Here is a 24,675-nt window from a genome sequence, read left to right as displayed (position 1 = left end):
CCTAGGCACTGTCCCGGAACTTTTTCACTCATGGCTGTAGCACTCTATCACTTGCACCACAGCTCCACTTCTGACTTTTTGTAGCTAACTGGAGATAAGAATCTCATGGACTTTCCTGTCCATGTTATCTTTGAACCTCAATCCTCAGATCTCAGGCTTCTGAGTCGCTAGGATTACAGGCATGAGCCACCAGTGCTCCAATGGGATTTGCTTTTTACATTCAGTTCTGCAGATTTCTTATAACCGGGAGCCCAGCTTGACACGTCTGCTTTCCAGTGCAGAGTCATGGGAAAAGAGAGTAAAGTAAGAGCCTTCCTGGAGATACATTGGGTGGTTGAGCTTGATCTTTCCCAGCCCCCAATCATCCTAGGCAAGGAGCTGTGAACATATTGATAAAAAGGATAGGAGAGGGGCTGGGGATATAGCCTAGTGGCAAGAGTGCCTGCCTCGGTATACCCGAGGCCCTAGGTTCGATTCCCCAGCACCACATATACAGAAAACCGCCAGAAGCGGCCCTGTGGCTCAAGTGGCAGAGTGCTAGCCTTGAGCGGGAAGAAGCCAGGGACAGTGCTTAGGCCCTGAGTCCAAGGCCCAGGACTGCCCCCCCCCCCCAAAAAAAAAAAAAGGATAGGAGAGTGAAGGGACCAGATGAGCCCTAGTGCTTTGTGTCATTGTCATAATTATGGATTTTGATGACTCTACATTAGTACAGTACTGCACATTCCCAAATTCCTCTAAGCCAGCTACTGATGGCTCTAGCCTATAATCCTAGCTACTCAGAAGGCTAAGATCTAAGGATTGAGGTTTGAAGCCAATGGGGGCAGGAAAGTCCTTGAGACTGTTATCTCCAATTAAATACCAAGAAGCCAGGAGTGGAGCTGTATAGTTCAAGTGGTAGAGCACTAGCGTTGGGTAAAAAGCTAAGAGACAGTGCCCAGGCCTTGAGGTCAAGCTCCAGTACCAACACACACACACACACACACACACACACACACACACACACACACACACACACACACACACACACCAAACAAAAAAAAAAAAACCTGTTCTAGGCAACTTGGTTTTATGGGTGGACACTTAGGTAGGTTCTAGAAAGTAAGTGGCCCATAAGCATCCTGGAGCCTGAGCAGTAGCTGTCTCCACACCTCCTTTGTCCTGGCCTCCACTCCAGGATGCAGCCCTAAGCTTGTCTGCCTCGATCACAGGTCAGACTTTTTCTGTTTTTCTGGGCAAATCCTGTTTCCGGGGTCTGTCCCATTGTGCTCAGCTGGGGCAGCTACAGGTCAGAATAGCAGATCCCTTCTTCCAAACTGCCTTGCATCCCTAAGCCCTCATTTCCTCAGCTCCTCATGCTGAATCTGTTTAAATACCTTGAGACGCTCCAAAAGACAGAAGATATTGAGCTCTTTGTTTATTAACTCCTGGAATTCACAACCTACCAAGGGCTGGCGGTGCACTGAGCTTTTAGCCCCAGCCTAGAAGCCTTTTAGGACCTGCTGTTAAATGGGAAAACCAAAGCCATGACCCACTGGTGGAAGACAGACTGCCTGTGGAATTGCCATCGCCAGGCCATTGCCCTGGCTAATGGATAAAAAGTCTGTGTACTTGCTCACTGGGAATGGGAAAGAGAGGAGGGAAGTTTTCCTTTTGTCCATTACCATGAATGCATGGTTACAGCTGATTTGGGAGGGAGGTGGGGGCTGTGCTTTACTATTGGCCAAGCATTTTTACATCTTTTGTTTCATTGGTGCCTGACACCATCATTCTGAGTAGGCTGGGATGCTAGCCTTCTCATTGACCTTCTACAGATAAGGAAACTCGAGGACAGGACTTCCAGGCTTCCTCAAAAGTCATCCCTGCCTTGGGGTCAAATGGGACTCAACTTAAATGGTGACCTTGGGCGGGGCACTTGCTGCCTCAGTTTTCCTGTGTCTCAACTGTGGTGCAGCATTAGGGATAATAGAGTTGTTCATCAGTGTGATGTCTGACGGGTCAAAAATGCTTAGTAGAAGCTATACTAATAACAGTAAATTAGTACTTAACTATGCTATTAATATGGTATGTTACAATGTTATTGATTAACTGGCGTGTATAGGAGCATGTATGCATGTGAAGTTACTAGGTCTTGAACTCAGGGCCTGGGTACTAGTCCTTTGCTTTTGTTCTCTCAAAAGTGGTGCTCTACCACTTGAGCCATACCTCCACGTCTGGCATTTTGGCATTTGGTTGGACTTAAGAGTTTTAGTGCCTGGGCTGGCTTCAAACTGCAATCCTCAGATCTCAGCCTGCTGAGTAGCTGGTATTACAGGTGTGAGCCACTAATGCCTGGCTAGTAATTAATGTAATTGTTGGGAAAATATCACAATGTGTTTGAGGCCTTACTGAAGTACCATTTGCAATGTAAGCATCTGTAGGTTGTACAGAGCTCCTATGTAGGAATCTGTGTCACAGAGGAGATAGATTGTTCAGGAACAACATTAAAGAGGGATTAAAAACTACATATAATTGAATACAAAAATGCATGTGACATGGAAAGTGTTCGCTGAGGACAGTGACAGAGAGTGAAATCATGAATATGCATCTATCCCAAACCTTCACACGAAACAGAAGAAATCAGAGGCTGTGAGCCCCATCAGGAACACACAGGGTGTAGTCCCTAATCTGAAAACCTCTAACATCAGAAATGATCTCAAATACTTCCGATCCCAAGCATTTCAGATAAGGAAGACTCAACCTGTATAAATCTTTTTATATGCAGTAGACCTCTGGTTCTAAAGAGACCACTGTTGAGGACAAAACCACAATGCCTCCAGAGGCACGGAGATAAGCCCTGGGCAGCAGAGACAACCATTTACCCATCATGCCATCTGAATTCTGCTAAAGTTCTTTGTCACCTTCCAACAAATCCTAGCAATTTCACTTTCTCATCTCAACTAAGTACACTCGTTTAATTTTCTAACTGGCATTTGGGGGGTGGCACTGTTTGCTTTTGGGGGGGCAGATATTCATAAAATGAAGGACATGGAAGCACTCATAGATGACACAATGATTTAATGCAAGGGACTACAATGCATGACTAAGAGCTTCTCTCTATCATCTGAGCTGCATAATACACACACAAGGATTTAAATTTTTGTTTTGTTATTGTTGTTGTTACTGGACCATGCTTGGTCCCAACTGCATATAATTAGTCTATCAGGCTTACTGCATTGGCTAGAGAGATGGGGTGGAACTGAAATAAAATTGATCTCAAATGCATAATTGTCCAGGAAGGGTAATGAGCCCTCAGGATTCACTGGACTATTGTCTCTACTTTTATGTGTTATTGACATTTTCCATCACTTTAAAGACACCTTGAGAAGTTTTGTTTTGATGAGGAAAAGTCTAGGTGAGGAGAGAAGCTTTGTCCCTAAATGTTATAGTATGAGAGGACTTTTGGGGGGGGCTCAGTACTTTTCAAATCCTTTTTATTTTGGTTTTGTTTAGTTGTAGGGCTTGAACTCGGGCCCTGAACACTGTTCCTGAGCTCTTTTTGCTCAAGGCTAGCGCTCTACCACTTTGCGCCATCCCATTTTCTGCTTGATAACAGGAGATAACAGTCTCATGGACTTTCTTGCCTGGGCTGGATTCCAACTGTGATCCTCAGATCTCAGCCTTCTTCGTAGCTAGGATTACAAGTATGAGCCACCAGCGCCCTCACATACTTTTGATAGCACAGTAGGTTTGTCGGGGGATGGAGGGTGGTGGGCATGGAGCCCATAATGGGCATGGTCCACGTACATGGAGGGAGAGAGTATTGACTGTAGAGCTCAGAGTGGACGTGAGTATGGCCTCTGTGTGTATATAACACAGAGAGAGAGAGAGTCCTTTGCATAGCAAAGTGTTGGGCAGAGATGATTGCTGAGAGTAGGGGTAGGGCAGGGCTGTCTGTGGTCTAAGGTGAGACTGATGATTACAAAATAGACAGGTCTTTGCTTTCTCTATTTATTTTTTTAACTTTTTTTTTTCCTTTCTGAAATCCCACAGTTAGTGTTTTGTCTGCTTTCTATCTAACCATCTTTGGAAAGTTGCATTTTTTTAAATTTGTTTTTTTGTTTTTATTTTATTTAATTTTTTTCACACAGAGAGAGAGAGAGAGAAAGAGAGAGAGAACAAAGAATCGTTGTGCCTGCTGCAGTAGGCAGGAAACCCCAGTCCTGAGGGAATTCAGCCCGCCAGCCCTGTCCTAGAGTCAGACTCTGGTTCTCTGAATTCAATTTGACAGCTTGTCTGGGACACTTTCTAAGTAACCATTATCCTTCCTTTCTCTAAGTAAAAAGAACTCTTATTCCTGACTGTGGGTGTGCTGGGTGCACTGTGATTGCACACGTGTGGCCTCAAGGTGATGAGGACACATTCTCTCTAAATGGTTAGAAACCGTTAGCAGGTTTTCTAAGACAAGTATGTATTGCTTCCAGAATAATGAGGCAAAAGATTGTAAGCACTATTCCACTGCTTCAGAGGCAGGTCTGTCTCAGGAGGGTAGGACTGGTTTTTTGTTTTTTTTTATTGGCTATACACTTTCTTCCTCTGAGGATTCATTTAAAACATACAGTAACACACACACACACACACACACACACACACACACACACACACAGATCCTCCTCTGACTAGTCTCCTCTGTCCTTGTGTTGATTGATGATTCTGAATAAGAGTGTCAATGTGGAGGGAACTCAGAGAGAGAAGTCACAGGTTAGGAGTGAGGGACCCTAGGAAACAAGAGAGGTGAGTAACTAGAGTTCAAATAGGATTCTGCTCTAGCTGGGAGCAGGGCCACGCCACAGGGGGCTACACCGTTATACCATGAGAGACCATGGGTCCGTCACCCAGCATTCCACTTGGAGAGGATCCAGATTCACCACTACAGGGGAAGTAGAGGTCTAAGTTCCAGAGCAGTCTGGGTAAGCATGGAGTTCAAAGATATGACAGTTTTGCCCCAAGGACATTTTTGCCCATTTAAGTTTGGGGTTTAGAAGCTTTTAAAAAGGATGGTTTCGGGGGGGGGGGGTACTGAAGCCAGGGCCCATGAAAGTTAGCCAAGCACTTTACCACTTGAACCATATGCACCTCAGCCCCCACCCCCCCCCCCATTTTGTTTGTATTATATTTTTGAAGCTAAAGTCTCACTAACTTTACCTGGACTGGCTTCAAGCACACAATCCTGCCCTCACTTATCTTATCACAGTAGCTAAGAAGTTTTATATTCACATCACATATGTACATTATAAATTGTTGACAAATTGGTACTATTATTATTCACACTTTCTAAGAAGCCCAAGTTTCTTGTTGGGTCAGAAGCAACACAGAGTCTGTTGCTGAGTTCCTTACCCTAGCCAGAGAGTGACACAAGGCCCCAAATGGCCTTTCTGTCATCTATCCAGCAAGTTGATCAAAAGACCTATTTCTTCCAAATAGCTAATGTTCTTTACTTGGCAGCCAAACTCCCTGGATCATGCCTGTAATCTCAGCAGCACAGGAGGCAAAGATTGAGAAGGATCTGGGTTTGCAACCAGCATAGGCAAAAAGTTTGTGAGACTCTATCCCAACCAATAAGTTGGACGTGATACTGTACATGCAGGAAGGGTACACAGGCAAAGGATCATAATCCAGACTATTTGGGGCATAAATTTGAGACCTACTCAAAAGTTAAAGCAAAAAGAGCTGAGGGCATGGCCCAAGCAGTAGAGCCCCCTTTTTAACAAGCATAGGGTTTTGAGTTCAAACCCCAGGACCAACCATAAAAACAAAAAGTTGTTGAGTGCTGGTGGCTTACCCTTTAATCCTAGCTACTTAGGAGGCTGAGATCTGAGGATAGCAGTTCGAAGCCAGCCTGGGCAGCAAAGTCCCTGTAAGACTCTTGTCTCCAATAAACTTCTCAGAAAAAAGCCAGAAGTAGTACTGTGGCTCAAGTGGTAGGGCACTCACCTTGAGCACAAAGAGGCTCAGGGACAGCACTCAGGCCCTGAATGCAAGCCCCAGGTCTGGCAACCAAATAAATAAATAAATAAATAAACAAATAAATAAATAAATGAAAATAAAAGGTGATGTTTACTACATTAATTAATTGCTGCTGTGGTCTAAATATTAAGAGCCTCATTCAACGCACTCAGTTTTCTCTGCATTTTAAGAAAGCATGTTAGGTTGTTTCACAGATTTTTTTTTCATTTGTGTTTGATAATGTACATGCTTCATCTATCCTTTGTGTTGAATGTTACATTTAAGAGGAAGAACCAAGAGGGAAGACAAAAGGACTCGGGAAGGAAGTGCTATGCCGAGTCACACACTATCAAGAGGAATACAACCAATGGAGTTTGAAAATGAGGGCAGAGGGTGGATAGTAGTCAGTAAGTCAAGTAGTAAAGATCCCCTCAGATTACAGATAAGCAATATCCGAGGTGCATCTTAAAGAGCTTGTCAGGATGCTCCAGCCATCTTGCCTACCCATGCTCCCATCATAAATCAGTGAGGGGCAGGAAGTTGGAGCCTCTCTGCTTTCACTCTGATCAGCACTTTCCATTGCTTTGGAGATTCTGTCCCCTCTGTACACTGCCTAGTCCATCGTGTACTGATAAAGGTCCACAACAATTTCCCTCCATCAGCACCCTCTCTGCCCTTAACAGAGCTTGCTTCTTCTTGCCTTTGTGCCAGAAGACTAGGATGGAACTTTTCCTGGCCGCTAAGAAGTGCCCACTTAGGCTTTCTTGCCCTTTGGGTGGCATGCCTTTTGTGGTTTACTGGGGATAAGAGTTTCGTGGATTTTTCCTGACTGGGCGGGCTTAGAGCTAAGATCCTCAGATCTGAGCCTCCTGAGTAGCCTATAGGTGTGAGCCACCAGCAGCACCAGGCTGCCTTTCATCTTTGTGCACATCAAAACTGCTCTTAGATGTTTTCCTAGTGAAACAAAGGACTCCCCAGGCCCCTGTTTCCTCTGCATTGTTGGTGACAAGGAATGCCTGGTTCTGCCTTGCCTTTTAAGCAAGAAAAGTGATGCTGTGTCAGCTCTGAAAGTGAAAGAGAAAAAGGTGTGAGAATGTAGGAAAGGTATTCTGGGTAATTTTGCCAACTGAACAGATTTCTAACCAGCCTCAGAACTCCTCCTCTACTCCCAGATAGAGGCCCTGCAGCTGGAGTGCTCCCTGCAATACAGTGCTTATGCTAATTGCTCAGTGGCAGGTCCCCCACACTAAATGAGCCTCCTGGTTTGTGTGGTCTTAATTGTCTCTAGACTCTGGGCTACTACCATTTCAGCCTGGTGCCATCTGTAGCAAGTTTCACTTCAGCTTGGACATCCATCCCTCTCAGGTGACAATGCCAAGGCTCAAAATGGAATCTATCTGGGCTGAGTTAGTGCCATCACTAATGCCTGGGATCTTGGCTCCTAATGGAAACTAAAAGGGGTCCCTCATGCCTGCTTTGAGGAGCAGGTTCCCAAAATGCCTTGGAAAGAAAAGTATGGACTCTCAAAGGTTGCTGATGACCCACTAATGGCCAAACCACAATCTATGCAGGATATACCCGGAGTATTTGTTGGGCCTAATACCCTGGTTTAGAAATCCTACAGCCCTGAGGTTGTGGAGGGCAGTGGTGGTTGGAAAGTACAGTGGGTCCTTTGTGTCCCTCGCTCATACCTCCACCATCAGCCAGCCACTGACTGAAAACACTCTGAGAAAAGCACAACGCTACTGAACTCATACAGACTTTTTTTTTCTTGTAATTCTCTAAACAATTACAAGGAATCTAGAGAAGACTTAAAATATATGATGGGCTGTGTATGTTCATTTTTTTTTTTTTTTTTTTTTTTTTTTTTGGCCAGTCCTGGGGCCTGTCCCTGGCTTCTTTTTGCTCAAGGCTAGCACTCTGCCACTTGAGCCACAGCACCTCTTCTGGCCGTTTTCTGTATATGTGGTGCTGGGGAATCGAACCCAGGGCCTCATGTATACAAGGCAAGCACTCTTGCCACTAGGCCATATCCCCAGCCCCGAGCTGTGTATGTTCTATCAAACAAAAATTCCACCATTTTATAGAAAGAAGGCACTGGAACATCTGTAGATTTGGCGTTGGTCAGAGCTCCTAGGTCCAATCCTCATGAAAAAGGAGCAATTATATTTAAAATTTGTAGAAGTTGTGCTGTGGCTCAAGTGGTAGAGTGCTAGTCTTGAGCTGAAGAGCTCAGGGATAGCACCCAGGTTCAGAGTTCAAGCCCCATGACCGACAAAAAATAAAAATAAAGAAGTTTGTGTTTAGTTTCATGCCCATAAGCCAATTGTTATTGTTATTGTTATTATTATTTGCTGATCCTGGGGCTTGAACTCAAGTCTTGGATTCCTGGGTACTGTCCCTGAGCCTATTTGTGCTACCACTTGAGCCACAGTGCCACTTCTGGCGTTACCGGAGTACTTTATTAGAGATAAGAATCCTTATAGATGTTCCTGCCTGGGGGGGGGGGGGGGGCTTCAAACCTCGATCCTCAGATATCAGCCTCCTGAGTAGCTAGGATTATAGATGTGACCATTGGCATCATAAACCAAACTTACCTCCCTTTCCTCTTCTCTCCCTTTCTCCTCCTTTTCCTCTCTGCTTCCCTCTTCTCTTTCACTCTTTTTTTTTTTTTTTGCCAGTCCTGGGCCTTGGACTCAGGGCCTGAGCACTGTCCCTGGCTTCTTCCCGCTCAAGGCTAGCACTCTGCCACTTGAGCCACAGCGCCGCTTCTGGCCGTTTTTCTGTATATGTGGTGCTGGGGAATCGAACCTAGGGCCTCGTGTATCCGAGGCAGGCACTCTTGCCACTAGGCCATATCCCCAGCCCTTCTCTTTCACTCTTGAACATTCTCTTTCCTCTCTCTGTCTCCTCTCTCTCCAGAGAGACAGAGAAGTTGTCGTTAGTGAAGTGACCAACACCAAGATAAATAGAAGCTCTTTTTCTGTAGATATAGTAAGTGCTTATCTTCAGAGAACCCTCCAGTTTAAGACAACAAATGGTTTGTTTCTCCTGAAAACTTCTTATGTGAGATGACATCTTTGGAGAAGTAACACTGAGGCCTGAACACTCATGTGAACCAGATGGTCTTGGGGATATACAAGCGCCCCCCCCATACTTGGAAACCAAGATGTTCCACGTGTCTCTCTAATGACGTTTGAATTCTTGTCAGGTGTAATGAGAAAGTGATGGTTCTGAGAACAACAATCACTTTACCTGTCAGAATGTAGCTCACCTTTCAAAGCCCAAATCAATGGCACTGGCCTGGAAGTATTTTTTTCCTCCCTACTACAGACTACGGTCTCTTTTCTGCACCTTCCCCCAGCCCACAACCATAAGCTATTTATGGACCTAATTACAGATTACCTTGAAGTCTTTAATTGTGAGTTTTCTCCTCTATGTGTTCCCCCCCTGCTTACTCCGTGAATGCTCAGTAAATATTGACAGTTGATGGATTCACTGGAAAGGAAAAATCTAATCTTTTGTCACTTGAATGAAATATTTACTCAGTCCTGCTCCATTAAAGTAAGAACCAGAAGAAATTAGCTTTGGTTAGCCCAAGAAAGATGAACTTCTCCTATGAATGAAACTCTGAAAAAGAATAGTAGCTAAAATTCTGTGAGAAATGCCTCAAGAGTATATAAAGGATTTTCACATGCATAATCTTCTTATTTTCCAAAAATCCCCACGAGGATTACATGCACTGTTTGCTTTTATAAACTCTTCAATTTACAATTGGTCAATTCATAGGGGGAGTAGAGGGTGAGAATCTACCTTTCACAGACAGCTAAGTTTACTGAGGTTCAGAGACTCTAAGTCTTTTGCTTAAGATCACACAGCATTAGAACTTACTCATTAAGACAGGAAATTGACAGGGGATTTGTAACGTCCAACCTGCAGTTCTTTTGCTTTGCAAGGAGCCATTTTTCTGTCACTAGAAACGATAGAATTGTTTCCTATAAAGTTCTCTAAGAGCCCTTAATGGCGCTATAAACAGTCCTGTTCTTGCTTAGAGCTTGCCATTCTTATTTTTAAAAATGAAAAATGCTCTTGATAGAAATTTGATAAATCTTTAAGCCTAAAAGTCTTTGGCCTGCTTGCAGAATAATTATCTGTTCTGCCCAATATCCTAGAGAAGCTCAGGGGGAAAAAAGGCAGTTTTGATGCTCTGAGTCATATTTTCAATTTCTATTAAAATTCCTACAAGGCCACATGTTCTGTCTCCCAGGCCTTGGGCTGCAGCCTATGCCAATTTGCATGTCTGGTTTAGATCGTGTCTGAGGTCCCTTACTGTCTGAAAACAGAAACTCCCATCCTGTGATATGTGAACAAAGACTACACTTCACCTACCAAGCATCGATGATTCTTTTTCTCTTAGCACTTATGCTGTTGTCTGATAAGTAGATTCTGGATATGAGGTCTGATGCACACAGGGCCCTCATGTGACCTACCAGGCCACAAAGACAAGCTCCTACAGGATGAGTTCACCTGTGTACCCCCTCCCCCAGCAACCCCAGAGATGTGCCTTTTTCTGAAAGCTACCTCAGTCATTGGTCAAAAGGCATCCTAGGGAGTGTTGGGATTTGAAGTTTCCTGATTTGAACAGCAACTTCAGCCTATGAGCCTAAGACCTCCACCAGGAAATCATCCACATTCTAGATTTTTTTTTTTTTGTCCAGTCCTGGGCCTTGGACTCAGGGCCTGAGCACCATCCCTGGCTTCTTTCGCTCAAGGCTAGCACTCTGCCACCTGAGCCACAGTGCCCCTTCTGTCCGTTTTCCATATGTGTGGTGCTGGGGAATTGAACCGAGAGCTTCATGTGTAGGAGGCAAGCACTCTTGCCACTAGGCCATATTCCCAGCCCCCATCCACATTCTAAATATGAAGAAATGGGTTGACTGTCTCATTTGGGGCGATCTAGACTTCAATTTTCTCATAAAAATGCCATATAGATACTGCCTGCTGACTCACACCTATAATCCTAGTTACTCAGGAGGCTGACATCTGAGACTTTTATCACTAATAAACCAGCAAATAAAACAGATGTGGAAGTATGGCTCAAGTGGTATGGCACCAGCCTTGAATGAACAAGCCAAAGGACAGCAGCCCAAGGCCCTGAGTTTAAGCCCCAGTATTGGCACACGCGCTCACACACACGCACACACACACTACTGTTCAGGTATTCTCCAACATAAAATGATTTCCTTCAGTTAAATGGCTAATAAGAAACTGACCTTCCTGAAAGACTGAGATCAATACAGGGCAATCTACATGCACAAAGAGTGATAATAGAAAGCTGAGCACAACCAGCGTAGTAAATACAAGACAACTGTCGAATGAGCTGTGATGCACAGGACTCTGAAAGGAAAGAATGCAAAAGAGAGAGACAAGATGGCTCCTGTGTAGCCAAGGAAAAAAAGGGCAACCTCAGTGAGCATTTCAGCACTGGAGAGCCAGGGCAGGCTCTCCACAGGGCAGAGAGGGCTGAGCCACAAACTTCCTCTCATGGATTCCCCAAGCTGGGTTGAGCTGTTATATTTTCTCTCTCCAAGCTGGAATCCCCTTAAACCCAAGGCCCCTCTGACTAAAGACGCATGTAGTTGTGTATATTTGGCCCTGTGTAGAGGGAAGTTTGGCAAATACCCAAGTCATCTACTCAGCATGAATTGCTTTTCCCACTATAAAACTGCCCCCTCTCCCTGCAAAAAAAAAAAATCCCACTTTGAGGTTTTGTCAAAATAAATAGGTCATTTAGATATCTGTGCCATTTGGACATAAGACTACCAAAGGACAAGGTCAAAGGAAAAGACTCAGCCTCTGTGGGGCGCCTCGCACAATGGCTGCAAGGCTATGCCTAGCGCACGTGCCACTTACCTTGCCAACCTTTTCATATTTCAAAACCATCCATTTCTTTCAAGCATTTTGCTCATACATCTATTTTCCCCCTCTACACATAGAATGTCTTAAACACTACCTTCTTTATGCTCCACACTGCGGGGCTGGTTCGGAAATTCAGGGGTTGTTTAGATTCAAGGTCAAAGGATCTCTGAGCAGAGGAAATGTGATCCAAGATACTTTTTATTTTATTATTTTATTTTTCTTTCTTTCTTTTGTAAGTTCCAAGCTTGGGCAGAGGCTCCCTTCTCTTCTGGCATATGGGGTGGGGGGGAGGGGCGGGCAAAACCCTCTGTACTCTTTGGGACACAAGATGCCATCAAAGGGAGTCATGAGTGACCGCATAAAGAATGGACTAAAATGAAGAGAAAACTCTGCCCTGAACCTCAGCAACAGCTGGGGCAGGGACACATGGAGGAAGAAGAGGGTGAGACAGTTTTGGGGCCTTGGAAACCAATAGGTTGCCCTCATCCTCTCCATCTTCTTGGCCACGTTTCTCACTCCAGGGCACAGCAAAAGTCATGTCTTCCTTTGGAAAAGAGACATAATTTCTTCACATTTGACCCTCACTGGCCCAGGGCATGGAACAGACTTGGCCTTTTCCCCTTTATGACTTTGGTCTACTCTTGCCTTCTCTTCCTTTCCAAGGCCTTCCCAGATGAGTTTCGTAATATTGTCACCAGAACAAATATTTCAGAGCTGGCAGCAAATGTTACAGACCACGTAGATAATATGCACATTTTTATTTTTATTTTATTGTTATTTTTGTATGTGTGTGCTGGTTCTGGGACTTGAACTCGGGGCTTAGGCATTGTCTATGAGCTTCTTTTGCTCAAGACTAGTGCTCTGCCACTTGAGCCTCAGCTCCACTTCCAGTTATTTTTCTGTGATTAATTGGAGATACGATTCTCACAGACTATTCTGCTTGGGCTGGCTTTGAACCCTGATCCTCCGATCTTAGCCTCCTGAGTAGCCAGGACTCCAGATGTAAGCCACCAGGGCCCATCGTGTGTTCATATTTAAATTTCCATTTATCACATGTTGATAGGGTCCTCCCAGCATTGAATGAAGATTTGTGGTGCATACTTTTTGCAGAAGCAAAAGTTGAGGTTCAAAGACAGCAAGAAAGACCATCATTCAGCTAAATAGCAGGAGAGCTGGGTTTGGAACACAAGCTAAGTGATTCCAGGGCCATGCCGAGGCCACTATCGAGAAGGGGCAGCTCTAGGATGGATTCAGAACTGCTCATCTTCCCCATCCTTCTGGGCCAGATGGCTTTGCACTGGAAGTAGAAGGGAAATCAGGCGTCAGACAAAAGAACATCAGGAATGGCACAGTAGCCAACAGAGGTAAGGATAGGAGCATGGTAGAAAAACGGTATAGAAGAAACTGGCCCTGAGCAAGGCACCAGTAGCTCATGCCTGTAATCCTTACCTGCCTAGGAGGCTGAGATCGGAGGATGAGAATTCAAAGCAAGCAAGGGCAGGTTAGTCCATGAGACTCTTATCTCCAACTAAACACCAAAAAGTCAGCAATAGAGGTGTGGCTCAAGTGGTAGAGCACTAAACTTGAGCAGAAAAGCTAAGAAACAGTGAGTTCCCAGGCCCTAAGTTCAAGCCCCAGTACAGGACACAGGGCTGGGACACAGCATGGATGACAGATAGCGGAGACCTCTGAGTTTATTGGTATCCAGTAAAGCTTCCCCCTCTTCATCCACAGCTTATTAGAAGTACAGGCTGTCAGAGAGAGCTTTAGAGAGTCACTGTCTGGTTGCTTGTCTGAAGGCTGTTTCCTTTTTACTATCAGCCTGGGTAGTGAATTTCTCCTGGTTGGCTCAGATGTTTTCTTGGAGATCAAGGCCTTGGATCCAGGGGCACTGGTCATTTGCACTCTCAGGATACCATGTGAGGTCTGTGCTCAGCTCTGAAAACAAATGGCCTTGCCCACTTGTCTGCTGGAAGGTCTACATTTGGTGCTGGACTTTCCAAGCTTAAACAAACCTGGGGGCTGCCAGCCTGTGCCACAGAAAACAGCAATTAAATGAGAAGCTGTAGTGATCATGCATCTTTATCCATCAAATAATGGAGAGAAAGCAAGACCTTCAGTGACAGGGGTCAAAGAGAGAGGCTTTGTGAATCACTGTGACTTTACCCTGCCTCTTGGGTAGAGAAATGAGGTCCTGATAAGGCAGAGAGTCACTTGGCATCTGGCCTTCAAAGTGACTGTAGGTGTGGAGGTAGGAAAATGTCTTTCCTGAGACATTCGGCCACATTTCTCGCGTCCGTTTTAAAAGATTCACACAGAAAAGGAGTTACCACTGGTATGTACGTGCCAGCCTCATGGTCAGCAAAAGCTTTCTCCTTCCAGTAGGGACCTGCAAGGGAAAAATAAAATCTCCAAGCTCATATTTCTCTACCCCAGGAGTCTCCCCTGGAATCTAAGAGGCCATTGAGTGTCAGATTCAGCCACCCCGAGCATGGCATAATGGAGGAACTGTTTAGGACGGCGTACACGGGGGAGGCTGAACTCTCCACAATGGCTGGCAAAGTCTTGCTTCTCAGGCACGAGGCTCAGGTCTCTTTGCTTTGGCAGAAACTGACCTCAGGACTGCCTGAAACCAGAAACCCCCGAGCAAAGTCTTTTTAGTGGCTCCTCTGCAAAGCAATCACAATAGGATTTGTCATCTTGGTACTCGGTAAAGCCAGGGGTGTCAGCCTTCTGAAGCATGAAAAGCAAGTTTGTCAGAATCAGGGCATAGTTTCTGCTGATAAAGCTGATCTGTCTGCCACCGTGGGGAAACCAGGAGATCGTCAACTCTTGGGCTGGCCAGAATGGGCATATTTTTGCAGACTGTCTGGCTGTGGCCTCCAGCTTGTCTTCTCGGAAGTCAGTTCTGGAACGCGGACTTCATCCATTGCCTCTGGAGCCGTGGCAGGGTGCACCTGGCTGCCCAGTGCTGGCCTGCCACATGGGAGAACCCCACAAATGAGCAACCCATCTAAGGAGCTGCATAAGGGGCCAGTACCAGGCTCCAGAGGAAGTGTTTGTGTAGGAATGTACGCTGCTGGCCTGGGTTCCTTGGACTGGTTTTATTGTGTTTGTTGTACTTATAATACTATTTGTGTTTCTGGTACCAAAGCTGAACACCCTACTAAATTATCGCTCCTGTGACATTTAGTAGGACAAAAACACGAATTCACACTGGAGTGTTTAACCATGAGATCGGTCCTGATAAATACTTCGTTAGGGGGGATTCTGTCCTTGTGTCAACATCATAGATTGTGATGAAACAGGGATTGCTGTGACATGCAAGTGATTATGACTTCATGAGATCACCTTCATAGCTATCTATCTACCATCCATCATTGCCTAAATATCATTGTGTGGGATGGGACTGTACATCAAATAAAACACAGGCTACTCCAGCCCTTAATTTCTCTGCAGGGACACGTTGTTAGCCTCTGCCTCAAAATAGGTGGATTTTTTTCCCTGTGCTTAGCTGGGTGACAGGGCTGATTGTGGCCTGTCTTCCTAGTACCATGGGTGTAAATCACCTGAAGAAATAGTTCCATTGGGAGAAGTCAGGCTAGGAGCCTGGAATCCTTTTCAGCTAGTGAATCATAAGAGAATTGTGTGTAAGTAGCAGGAAGGTGAAATTATCAGCCCAGTTCAATAATTCATTCATTCATTCATTCATCCATTCATCCATTCATTTACTCACTCAATATAGTCAACAATTGTGCTGGACACAGTGTCTCTAGACATAGCAAAGCTTCTTGTCCTTGTGAACCTGACACTTAGGTGCAAGTGCTGAACACAAACAACACACACAAATTAGGCCCCAGGTGCCAGTGGCTCACACCTATCATCTTAGCTACTCAGGAAGCTGAGATCAGAGGACTCAGTTCAGAGCCAACCAATCCTGGAGTGAAAAATCCACAAGATTCCATCTCCAATTTACTAGCAAAAACAAAAACAAACAAACAAAAAAAAAGCCAAGCTTGGGGGCATGGCTTTGAGTGTTAGAACACCAGCTATGAAGCAAGCAAGCCACGTGTGAGTTAGTGCAAGGCCCTGAGTTCAAACTCGAATGCCTACGCATTGCACGATTAAATTAGGCAATGAGTGGAAGACCAGAAACAGAGCAGCATAAAGAGGACACAGGGAAGAGGAAAAATGATGTACGTTTGGCAGATTGGCAGCAAGTGTCAGCTTCTTGCTAATGGTGCATCTCCTAATACTGATCGTTCACTTGCACTGAGCCCAGCACTAAGCCAGGCTTGTGCTGACTGCTTACTTGGACTTCTCATTTCAGCTGCAAGACAGCCCAGCTTTTTGGGAATTGCTCCAAAAATACTGATTCTCACTTTAGTCTCACACTAAGGCCAAGGCCTTATGAATCCTAGCATTTTGTTAAACTCCGCAGAAAATGGGTTCAGGCTGTCCTTCCTGGAGTTGGGTCTCAGTGATAGAATTTTTCATGAAAACAGTGAGGAACACAAAGGCCAGTGGAGGACAGGTTGTGGTCCTTGTTGTTCTGTCTCTTCATTATTATGCTACTTGGCTGAAGTCACAGGTGACCACCGAGTCATTTGCTGTTTATTGCTCTATTAACTTCCACAGGGTGATTGTGGCACATATAGACTGACTGCAAGGGGGGAAGGGGTCTCTGTTTCTGTCACCTCCTTGGTCACCCATGGGTAATTGTATGGTTGGTTGGGCTGGTGAGAGTATCTACCCACTTGTGAAACTCTGCATTCCTCCTCAGGCCAACAAAGTCACAGGAAAACTCCTCTGTTAAAATACCATGAAGTTTTCCACTTGGAGCTACAGAAAAAGCCAGTGATCACTCTATAAGAGAGAGGGAACTCATTCTGTTTGCTGAAACTTCTGTGCATCTGTTCTGTCCCTGGAGCTATAATAAAAGATTGGGGAGAAATAATAATAAGTCAAAGACAGGCTGGGAAAGGTGGCATACTCCTAGACTCTCTGGGAGGCAGAAGCAGGAGGACCTAGATTTGGAGAGTAACCTTGACAAGTTAAGCATGAAACTATCTAGAGAACAAAATTAAAAGTCGGAGGCCTAGGAGCTCAAGTGGTAGAGAGCTTGTCCAGAAAGCCTAAGGCCTTGAGTGCAATGGCAAACATAGCTAGGGTCATTATCTGGGATTCTAAAGCCATGATCACAGGGCTTTCAGTGGACTCATGAATAAGTAGAAAAAGTGATTGGGAGTATTCCAGACAGATTGCACCCATGCAGCTTATTAGAAGCCAAAAAGGGCTTTCAGAGGACGAGGACATGCACCCACTGGTTTCTAGCACTTGATGGCTTTCCTTTTTGCTCCAGCTTGTCACTTTCAATTCTGCTTTCTGCTCTGTCCCTACGGAAAGGCCTCCTTTCACCTCCTTACCCCCACCAGGCACCCCACATCTCCTGCAAACCACCTAGAATATAGGCCTCACCTTGCTGTTTACCTAGGCCCACTGCATACCCCAACCTCTGTTGACCTCCACTGCTGCAGTCACCAACCAAGATCAGCAAATTTGCTTAACTCCAGTCAGTTCCTGGCAATCCTCAGGCCCTCTCTCTTGGTCCTCTCTCCTTCTCTCCCTCCATATCTCCCCAGTTAGTTAGGCTTGTATTTATATCACGCCACTCACTTCTGCCTTTTCCCTACCTGCATTGCCTACTGTCACCTTTCCAGTGAGGTCTTGCTCATCTCTGAGCTCCAGAGAGCCTCTCACCTGCTGATATACCCCCGCGCTGCCCTCCTTCATCTCCAGTAGCTACTGCCATCTCTACCACACTTGGCATATGACTGCATTTCCTGACAGTCTTCAAGCTCATCTTTACCTAAATCCAAAGATAAGAAACTTGGTTCATACTCAGTCACCTCCACTCTGTGGCAGAGCATAGAGCACGTGCAGACGTTGGTCCCTAATGAATGATTATAGGCCAAGGTAGCAAATACCTTGGATGTCTTCCACCTTCTCCTTTGCTTTTGGCACGGTCTTGGTAATGATTTCTGCAGAATCTTTCGCCAAAATGCCTCAGGAGCCTTCAGCCTCTCTCCAAATTCCTAACAAACTGGCTCCATTGGTTTATTTGGTTTTAAGCAAAAAGGATCTGAATAAGGCTGGAAGGTAGAAGGGAGAAAGATGGAAGGGGTAACATTGGTCAAGATGTATTGTACTCACAAACTGGTATGTTGAACTGAAACCCCTTTGTACAACTACTTCAAGACAATTTGAAAAAATTTTTTTAAAAAGCAAGAAGAATCTACTTTCAAGAGGCAATGTGAATTCAAGGGGGAAGAAATTAAATAAAAATAAAAAGTGACGACTTGCAGCAGTTGAGTTTTGTATTGTCTCTTTCCCAGCCTTTCTTCCTATCCCCATTCCCCTCGCTTTCTGTTTTGCTTTCCAAGCCAACTCTTAAAGACTGTAATTTAAAAACTGAATTGGCTTTTCCAGAGCCATGAGGAATTTTTGTCTGCACATAGATATATTTTTTTTTCCACAAGAAAATTGTCCTTCTTTTTTGGTTCTTCTTAGCCAGTAACAGTGAAAGATCAAGCAATCTGGATCCATCTGTCCATCCATCTTCCCAGGTCTTATTCTAATTTGTTCAAGAGGCTCTGAAAGGGTGGAAGGGAATGGTTTGTGTTTCACCATGTCAGGCTGTTGTTTGATGAGGTTTGTGCCCCATTTGTTCAGATGGTTTTTATGGTTTCTTTGTTGTTCATGGAAAGACTTTGAAAGTCATAATTCTGTATCCTTAAGCCCTTCTGTTACTCCTGCTCTATGTCTCAATGGGACTCGCACCATGACACAGGAAATGAGGGACATTTCCAGCCAGTAGTTAAGCAATTTCTGAGCATGGTTGTGGAGGCAGCTGGATGTATTCTTTTGAGCAAGGCTGGGGATCAGTGAAGCTCAGATTCCATAGAACATTCTCCAAGACGATCTAGTCTCTAAGTCCTTCCCAAATGGAAGCGTTTCTCCAACTACATCTGGACCATTTCTTGATCCAGCCTCTTTTCCAGCCACACCTCTGGCTTTCCCCCTTTCTCTGAGGTCATCAGGCTCATCCCCCAACAGAAAAGTCTTAGAGTTCTAAGACAGCCTGCAATGGGCTCACAATTCGGAGAAACACGTCAGTGTGCTGTGACAGGAGGCTGGAGTTGGCCTTGGAGGAACAACAGGAGTGTGGGCTTTGAGATAGATTTCTCATGGGACCTTCCTTCTTGACATTTCCCATCTTGCCAGAGCTACTTGAGGACATTGCTAGGCAGCTATGGATATTTCTTTTCTTCCTAACTATGTTTTTGACGAGTTCTATAAGGTAATTTACACATGTCCTATGCTTTGATCATTAATATAACCCATAAGGTAGATAATGCCTTTCAAATGTTACTTGCATATCCAAGACAGGGCTCAGATAAGTCTAATTAATCAAAGCGCTCAAAACAAACCACAAGGATAGGATTTGAATCATCTCCCATCTTTTAAATTGATTTATTTATTGTCAAAGTGATATACAGAGGGGTTACGGTTTCATACATAAGGCAGTAAGTACATTTCTTATCAAACTTGTTACCTCCTCCATCTTAAACACAAGATTTCCCAAGTGCTTCAGACAAGACTGAAATCGTCTCAAAGTCAGTGCTAATGTTTTTTTCCATCCCCATCCCACCCCCCAACCCTACAGGAGTACACTTCAGGAATTTAGAGATGCTTAAAAAGTCATTGCTGAATTAATGTTAATATCTTCTGATCACTAAGATAATCTTCATGTAACCTTCCTACAAAGCAGTCAAACCTAATTGTTCCTATTTGTTGTTTTTCATTAGACCCTTCTTATGACTCAGTCAGGAGAGGAGGATGGGGTAATAACATGAATTCTGGCCTCAACAAAAGTAAGTCAATGTCATACCATTCTTTGGGAGGACATGTTTTTTTAGGACAGAGTGGAATACAGAGTCATGACATAAAGAATAAAAGCAAACATTTGTTTCTATGCTTTTCTGAACACATATGAAAATTCATTTTCAGGGCTAGAGAGGTAGAGATGTGTAGTTCCCATTTACAAGGTTCTGGTCCAATCTCCAGCACCATAGTTTTTTTCGGTGTAGGGCCTGCTTCTTCTTTGAAACACAGTGTGGGATTAGACCTTTGAAATTTGCTTGGTTTTAGGATTTTTAATTTTGAAGGTTTCTTGGGACACATTTTTGTATAAATGAAAGGTGACTGTGTTTAAATTTCTGTTAAGGTTGATAAAAGATTTTCAAACCTATGGCTTTGTTCTTCCAATTGGTGATGCTTAGTAAGGTCACAGCTTTGTCTCCACTAGATGAGAAACTGAGAGGAAAGATAGCCTGACAGAGAAAGGGTAGGGGATCCCATGATGATAATTAAAGTTTACCCAATATCTTCCATTATTGGCATGTGGAAAGAGGATGGTTCATGAATTCCTGGACCAAAATGTGTCTATCTTGCTGTCTCTAGGAAGTAAAAGAGCAAGTGGAAAAGGAAGGTGAAGGAAATTATTTTAAGAAAGAGACTGGGATTACAAATGAATGCCCAGGCAGTAACCAAGCTCCATTTACATTCTGTGTGTTCATTGTAGACTCTGCACACAGCCCTTCACTGTATGGAATCACAATGATGAATCACACATGGAGTAGGCCTTTAGGGAGGAGAAGAAAATGGTTGTACATACATGATTCGCTTCACCTGGGAAATAGCAAGGAAGTGGGTAATTGGTAATTGAGAATTACCAATGTAATCAAGGGCTGGAGATGTGGCCCAAGTGGTAGAGCCCTCCCAAGCAATCATGAAGCCTTGGGGTCAATCCCCAGTACGACCAAAACAAAATAAATAGAATGAACATGAGTCTAGTACCTTGTGCCTCTTTCTGGAGAGCATTTGATGTTTCTCTGGCCCTGGTGAACAGCCCACTTGCCTCACTTCCTTCTCTTGTTACAGGTCCTCCACTTGGAGGGGCACAGACAATGAGCAAGAACACTGAACAGCGGCCCCAGCCAGGTATTTGACCCAGACATATGTCTCCTTTGCTTCTTATGTAGCTGTGGATTCCACACGATCATTTGGTGGAGAATTTAGACAACATCTAGTTGGTCCTTCATAACTGTGGGTTCTGACCCAAGGATTCAACTCATCAGAGAACAAATATATTCAGAAAAATGTTGTATGTATACTGAACATGGCCAGGTCTTTTCTTGTCACTCCATAAATAATACAATGACAATTTATTTTTCATATCACATACATTGTCTTAGGTTTTATGAGTAATCTAGAGATGACCCAAAGTCTACAAGGGGATGTGTGTAGGGTCTGTGCACGCACAGCTTAAAGCCATCTGAGGAATAAAACGTTCATGAGATTCCATCTCACTCGAGTTTGGTGCAGTGGCATGTACCTGTCATCCCAGAGACAAAGGAAAGCATAAATAGGAGGATCACTGGTCACACCAGCCTAGAGAATAAATGAAGATCCTATCTCAGAATATGAACACAAAAAGTAGCTAGTGCAGTGGCTCAAGTAGTAGAGCACCTACGTAGTAAGTGCAAAACCCTAAGTTCAAACCCTAGTACTACCAACAAAAAGGAAGGAAGGGAGGGAGGAAGGAAGGAAGGGAGGGAGGAAGAAAGAATGGTTAGGAGGGAGGGAGGGAAGGAGAAAGGGAGGAAAGGAGGAAAGAAGAAAAACAAACATGAAAAAATGATGCTGTTACTTTTCTATGAATTTTGGCCCGAACCATGTACAATATCTTTGAGATCTACAAAAAAGAAAGCAGTAAAGTTTACTGAAATTATGCTTTCCTGTGATATTGAAATAGAAGTGTCAAGTCTTACAGTGTTGTTACTTATGATGCTGTTATTACATTTTTTTAAATAATAGTGAAACAAATTTCCTTTTGATTTCTTTAGATCCATATCAGATTCTGGGCCCCACAAGCAGCCGTCTTGCCAATCCTGGTGAGTTTACCGTGGCCTGCAAGCTCTTCTTTCCAGAATGTTTCCTGGTTTTGTGGGGTTACAAAGAGCTCCATCTCATATCTAGATACCTGACTGGGGAGTAATGAGTTCTTCTTTTTCCAGATAGTCAATACCTATCTTATTGTGTGCAAACTAGAGGTTGGGACTTGTTATTAGTTGACAGTGTCTAGCAGCTGAGAATGCTTCTGCAAATCCAATATATTAACTAGAGGAAAGGATTTTGAATATTCAGGCCATGATGACTATTTGAGGTTGTTAGACAGACTAACCATCCTGATTCCATCAGCATACGTTGAATACATGTGCTGAAATGTCACCTGTACCCCATACATGCATGTTGTTATTATGGTTCTGTTTTTGTAAAGTGAGTGGCAAGAAGGTGTTGCCTGAAGGTAAAAGACCAAAAGGGGATTCTTAGGAAGGACAAGAAAAGCATGCATGAGGGAATCAGGCTCTGACTTCTCCAGGCTGAGCTGCTGCTTTCTCCTCTTTGCCTGCAGGAAGTGGGCAGATCCAGCTGTGGCAATTTCTCCTCGAGCTCCTCTCCGACAGCGCCAATGCCAGCTGCATCACCTGGGAGGGGACCAACGGGGAGTTCAAAATGACGGACCCAGATGAAGTGGCCAGGCGCTGGGGGGAGCGGAAGAGCAAGCCCAACATGAATTATGACAAGCTAAGCAGGGCCCTCCGATATTACTATGATAAAAACATTATGACCAAAGTCCATGGTAAAAGGTATGCCTACAAGTTTGACTTCCATGGCATTGCTCAGGCTCTGCAACCACATCCGACTGAGTCATCCATGTACAAGTACCCCTCCGATATCTCCTACATGCCTTCCTACCACACCCACCAGCAGAAGGTGAACTTCGTCCCTCCCCATCCATCCTCCATGCCTGTCACTTCTTCCAGCTTCTTTGGAGCAGCGTCACAATACTGGACCTCCCCTACTGGTGGGATCTACCCCAATCCCAATGTCCCCCGCCATCCTAACACCCATGTGCCTTCACACTTAGGCAGCTACTACTAGAAGCTTAACCATGGTGGCCTTCCACTCTTCCTGGATACTTTGGACCCTAAAGGACATATGTGGCCTTCTGGTGAAAACAAAACTGGATGTTCATGCTTGTTGGTTAAAAGCTTTATTCTTTACAAATTTTTTTAGATGTCAATAACTCTTGCTTCCTCTACCTAAAGAAAGAGATGAATCATTCCATGGGCCAGTAGACCAGTTTGGATTCTTAACCTCCTATCATTTTTATGAATGGAATATTTTAGATGACTGGAATGATTATATCATGGTTCTAAAAAAAAAAGAAGCTGTAAATTTTCTTTCTATTTTTTATGACCAAAGCAGTTTCTTATCAACACACGGGTCTCATCATTGTAGGAATCAATACAATAATGAATGATGGACTTAACCAGTCATATTCTGGTTTGAAACTAAGTGAAAATAGAGGCAGGAAGCTTATACTCTTACTTTTAGGAGAACTGAGTTCAGTGGATGGCAACTGGAACACTGGCTGTAAGGCCAGTGAAGTTTTCACCCAACTGGAATTTAAAAGTCAAGCTGTGTGTGTGAATGTGTGTTTGTGTGTGTGTGTGTGTGTGTGTGTGTATGTGTGTATTTATGAACCCATGGGCGTCGGAAAATCCCTGTTAGTGGTCCATATGCACTTAGCTGACCGTTCTCTCTACAAATAGTCAAGCTTTGAACTAAGAAATTATAACACAATTACAGACATTCCTGAAAGACAGATGATTTAAATAACTATTTTTTTAAAATGACAATGGGTCCCAGAACTTTGAAAAGTCATAGGGATTTCTAAACTCACACAGATTCGCAAGCGCTGTGCGTTTGTTAGACCATCAGACCAGGGTCAACCAATCAGAAGGCATCTTACTGTATAAATTATGCAGAGTTATTTTCCTATATCTCACAGTATTAAGAAAATAAATAATTAAAAAATTAAAAAGAATAAATAAACGAGTTGACCTCGGTCACAAATGCAATGTTACTATCGAATCAATCATTGTTATTTTTTTAAGTGTAATTTGTACATCTTTTTTTTGTCAATCTGTACATTTGGGCTCTTTGTACGTTTTTATAGCTGGTTTTAAAAAAATGCATAATGTGACTATTGCTGAAAAGAAAACAGAGTGTCTAAGTCAGTGACTTACTAGGAAAAGAAGCACTGGTGATATTTAACAGCCATGCATGGGCAAGAGAATTTCATTTAAATCTTTAATGCTTTGGAAATGTTTGTAAATAACAACACTGCAATAATCACAATTCTGGAAAGGACAACCAAACTTTCCCTTGTGGAGGCGAGGGATTTTCCTGCTCTATATATGCAATATATTTTTTAGACTTTAAAATATATATAATGTTGCAGGTAATCGCTGACTTTTAACTATATTAAGTGTTAAGCTGACAACTGTCAATGAAGACTATGTTGTAAAATAATTCGACTAAATAAATTGTGCCTTCTTCTCTCAGAACAGAAGACATTGTTTTCTTATATAGTGCTGCTGAGGCAAAGCATTTTTCCAACGAAAGTTTTCTGTTTTCTTCTTGGGCTCTGAATTTTTCACAGGCCTGGCACAATGGTTCACAATTATAATCCAAACTGTTCAGGAAGGAGAGATGCGAGGATCACAGTTCCAAGAGCTCCAGGGTAGACCCCCCCCCCCATCTCAATGCCAGACAGGCTTATGATTTCAGCTGTTGAGGTAG

At 43.9% G+C, this 24,675-nt stretch overlaps 1 protein-coding gene and 1 long non-coding RNA gene across 2 annotated transcripts in view; one reads left to right on the top strand and one right to left on the bottom strand.

Moving 5' to 3' along the window:
* Nucleotides 1-24,440, top strand: part of Fli1 (Fli-1 proto-oncogene, ETS transcription factor) — a 119,746-nt gene extending 95,306 nt beyond the window's left edge. The window contains exons 6-9 of the mRNA XM_048343656.1: nucleotides 19,770-19,835; nucleotides 20,905-20,964; nucleotides 21,870-21,917; nucleotides 22,439-24,440. Coding sequence (XP_048199613.1) covers nucleotides 19,770-19,835; nucleotides 20,905-20,964; nucleotides 21,870-21,917; nucleotides 22,439-22,968 — 704 coding nt within the window. The 3' untranslated portion in view covers nucleotides 22,969-24,440. The remainder of the gene's footprint in view (nucleotides 1-19,769; nucleotides 19,836-20,904; nucleotides 20,965-21,869; nucleotides 21,918-22,438) is intronic.
* Nucleotides 6,100-19,759, bottom strand: LOC125349487. The gene is made up of 3 exons (XR_007210523.1): nucleotides 16,024-19,759; nucleotides 9,594-9,595; nucleotides 6,100-6,112 (listed from the first exon to the last, which is right to left on the bottom strand). It is a non-coding gene; the product is annotated as an uncharacterized LOC125349487 (long non-coding RNA).
* Nucleotides 24,441-24,675: the final 235 nt, after the last annotated feature.

This window comes from Perognathus longimembris, chromosome 3 (genome assembly GCF_023159225.1).
Source record: "Perognathus longimembris pacificus isolate PPM17 chromosome 3, ASM2315922v1, whole genome shotgun sequence".
Lineage (NCBI taxonomy): Eukaryota > Metazoa > Chordata > Mammalia > Rodentia > Heteromyidae > Perognathus > Perognathus longimembris.
This window is presented reverse-complemented; position numbering and strand designations above follow the sequence as displayed.